The sequence below is a fragment of the Antrostomus carolinensis genome, unplaced genomic scaffold (genome assembly GCF_000700745.2).
Source record: "Antrostomus carolinensis isolate BGI_N321 unplaced genomic scaffold, ASM70074v2 scaffold3938, whole genome shotgun sequence".
Lineage (NCBI taxonomy): Eukaryota > Metazoa > Chordata > Aves > Caprimulgiformes > Caprimulgidae > Antrostomus > Antrostomus carolinensis.
The window spans coordinates 50,880-54,377 of NW_010333569.1; the positions used below are offsets into that span (position 1 = coordinate 50,880).

Below are 3,498 nucleotides of genomic sequence, written 5' to 3' on the forward strand. Positions count from 1 at the left end.
TCCATGTTCTGTGGGACAGCAGGAGTTAGAAAAGCTGTAGCAGTGCTATCTGAATGTCCTCCTACATCCTCAGCTGCTCCCAAGCTTTGCTGTACCTGCGTATTCCACCCTATCTGGCAGAGATAGGAAATTCTAGAAGGAAACACTGTCTTGTTTTAAGCAGAAATCAAGTCAATAATCCAATCCTGACATTCACCTCTGTGCTGCTGTAATGCAAATCGTAAGAGACTCTATTTGCTTTCAAATGCAGTCACCTGGTGGACTCACCATCCTGGTTTTCATAGAATCATAGAATGGTTTGGATTGGAAGGGACCTTAAAGCTCATCCAGTCCCAACCCCCCTGCCAGCAGCAGGAACACCTTCCACTAGACCAGGTTGCTCAAAGCCTCATCCAGCCTGGCCTTAAACACTTCCAGGGAGGAGCAGCCACAATTTCCTTGGGCAACCTGTTCCAGTGTCTCACCACCCTCACAGTGAAGAACTTCTTCCTAATATCTCATCTGAACCTCCCCTCTTCCAGTTTAAACCCATTTCCCCTTGTTTTGTCATTAACTGCCCTTATGAAAAGTCCCTCCCCAGCTTTCTTGTAGCCCCTTCAGGTACTGGGAGGCCGCTATAAGATCTCCCCGGAGCCTTCTCTTCTCCAGGCTGAACAGCCCCAACTCTCTCAGCCTGTCTTTGGCATTGCAGTATTCATGCTGTCTGGAGAGAGAAGACCTTACTAAACCAATTAACTAAATGATTCTCCCTCCAGAAAATACGCAGCCATTTCCTCTTCGGAGCAACGTCAGAGTTACAAAAACGACTTCAACGCAGAATACAACGAGTACAGAGACTTGCACGCCCGGATAGAGAGGATAACGCGACGGTTTACGCAGTTAGACGCCAAGCTGAAGCAGCTTTTGCAAGGCTCTGAAGAATATAAGGTAGAAACAGAAATTCATCTTTGGAAAAACTACTTCTACGAGTAGCAACGTTACTACTCGTTGTTTTAATACGTGAGGCTCTCGGGGATGAGTTGGTGTGGAAAATGTAGTGCCCAGAGCTCAGGAGTGGTGGATGGAGAGAAGGTGCACGCAGCTGACAGCTTTGTAGAGCCCGTTCTTAAAACAGCTCTGTGTTCTTTCGTTTTCAAGCTGGAGCACACATCACGGTACTTGTTGACAAGGAAAGGCCTCAGTGAGACAATTGGTGTCTTTAGCCAAAAGCTGCTGGAAGCTATTAGTGTATCCCAGCCAGAAAAACTCATATTTGCACATATGGTAGCGTATCGGGGCTGGAAGGGGAGTTAGTGCAGGGTCATCTGTTTCTCTGGAATCTTTGATCTTAATAATATAGAGTTATTTGACTTGTCAAACTGATTCTAAGAGAGTTTTAACTATTCATTATCTAGAAAAAGTAAGTCTCATTGAGTATAATAAACAGATTTTTACAGAGTAGCTATTGTACTCAGCTCAGTTCCCTCCCTCAAACCTCCTTCTCTTCTCTTTGAGAAATTCAGTGATTCCTCACTGAATTATTTTTCTGTCTCAGAGAAAAATTAGTTGGAGCTTTGGAGGAAATGTCAATTATCCTGTCAACCCGAGTGCCTGTTACAGGTAATTCTCATGGCTGGGGAAATGAGGCCTGATCCTTCCAGTGCTTCTGCTGTAGCCAGGGAGTCAATGAGGTTGGTTGTAGCCTTTGAAGTCACGGAGGGAGTAAATTTTGGTTGGTATTTGGAGGAAATGTGTGCACTGAGCCATCAGTAAATGCTTGCCTAGTGCAGTAGGTTGCAAGACTGTTGGCTCTTTTGAAAATAATAAGCTATCTTTTCCTTTTTTAGACTATCCATGATCAAATTTTACAGGAATATCGGAAAATTAAAAAGGTAAGTAAAACAAAACCAAGGCTTTTGGGTGGTGCTCCTAATAACTGAAAGAGATGGGTACTTGCCAAGTGAAAAATCCAGTCCCTGAAGCTTCAGAGCAGATCACTGTTCAGCTCGAGCTTGTCCAAAAAGTGATCCCTTCCTGATTCAGAGAGGATTTGGGGAGAGTTGAGGCTGTTCCTTGGATCCTGGGGAGCATTCAGCTGTGTTAGTGGCGTGCCAGCACAAGAATGAATGTGTTAATTTAGTGCCTTTACCCCCTCGAGTGAAAGAACCAGTTGGTATTTCAGATGCACAGGCTGAGTGATAACAAGATCCTCCTCCAGGTCCACACACCACAGGTGTTGGGTTGGGGTTTATTTTTTAATTTCTGAATATGTCCCTGAGTCCTGTTGTCCTGAGGGATTGAGGAGCTTTTCAAAGAGATTCCCTGTCTGCTACAAGTTCATCTTTGTTTTAAAACTCCTCATTGCCTGCACAGTGCAGTGCTAACGTGGGAGCAGAGGGCAGGTGATGCTTGCTGGAAGCTAACGTGTGCAGCCCAGTTAGGCTGAGCTTTGCTCCATGTGCACTGGTTTCCCTGTGCTGAGGCTCCTGGAGCTGGGAATTGATGAAAAGGGATTTTCTTTTTTACCTTGTTTGAACAGAGTTAGGTCCATTTTAAATGGGTATCTACTCCTCCAGCTAGAAAAGCTTCATTCCTTGGTCATATATTTATGCTCTGAGGTTAAATAGCCTTGTTTGGGTTGAGTGTAAGTGTCACTGAGTTCTGAATTACCTTTTATCACCTCATTTTTATTTTTTCTTTACAGACTAACCCCAATTACAGTCAAGAGAAGAACCGCTGCGAATACCTCCACAACAAACTGGCTCATATTAAAAAACTGATAGCAGAGTATGACCAACAGCAGTTTTAGCTGGAGCTAATCTGGACTGGGTAGGGCAAAAAAAAAAACCCAACAAAAAAAAACAAAACAAAACAAAACCCAACAAAAACTCACCTGGATGTTACGTTCCCTTTTATACAACTAGATTCCTTTCAGAGATGAGCAATTAATTCCTCGTCGTTGAAGAACTTGGGGATGACTTATGATGCTGAATCTCATGTCTGAGTCTGAGCTGGGTTGCAAGCTCAGCACACCCGGCATGATCCTCTTGAGTTTTAGTCTCTCTGAATGTTGGAATGTAACAAATGGAGAAAAAAAAAAAAAGAAAAAAAAAAAAAAAAAAAAAGAAAAAAAGGAGAAAAAAAGACAAAAATCAGCTTATTTGAAAGCCAGCGTTTGACACTTAAGGGAAAACTTACCTAAAGTGAATGAAGCTCCCAAAGGTTAAGAATCAGTAGTTTTCATGGATTGAAGTTTGGCATGAAGTGTAATTACCCCTGGCCCAGGTCCACTGGGTTTACAAAATTGTCCTTCAAAATGGTGAGGAACTGGAATGCTGCTAGGTTACCTCCTTCTCTGGCACCTGCGACTGTTCATATGCAAGCTGTCTGCTCTACATGGCACCACGTTCAATACACCAAGTACCCAGAGCTCTCCTTGTTGTTCCTGCTTTTGTCATCTCGGGTGTGTGCTCTCTTCAAGGTGGTTGTGTCAGTAGGAGGGGATCAGCCCGGGGGGTG

At 43.8% G+C, this 3,498-nt stretch overlaps 1 protein-coding gene across 1 annotated transcript in view; it reads left to right on the top strand.

The window, feature by feature from the left end:
* ELL (elongation factor for RNA polymerase II) overlaps positions 1-2,788 on the top strand; it is a gene marked incomplete at its 5' end in the record, with an annotated part of 28,268 nt that extends 25,480 nt beyond the window's left edge. The window contains 3 exons of the mRNA XM_010173894.1: positions 756-927; positions 1,827-1,871; positions 2,684-2,788. Coding sequence (XP_010172196.1) covers positions 756-927; positions 1,827-1,871; positions 2,684-2,788 — 322 coding nt within the window. The remainder of the gene's footprint in view (positions 1-755; positions 928-1,826; positions 1,872-2,683) is intronic.
* Positions 2,789-3,498: the final 710 nt, after the last annotated feature.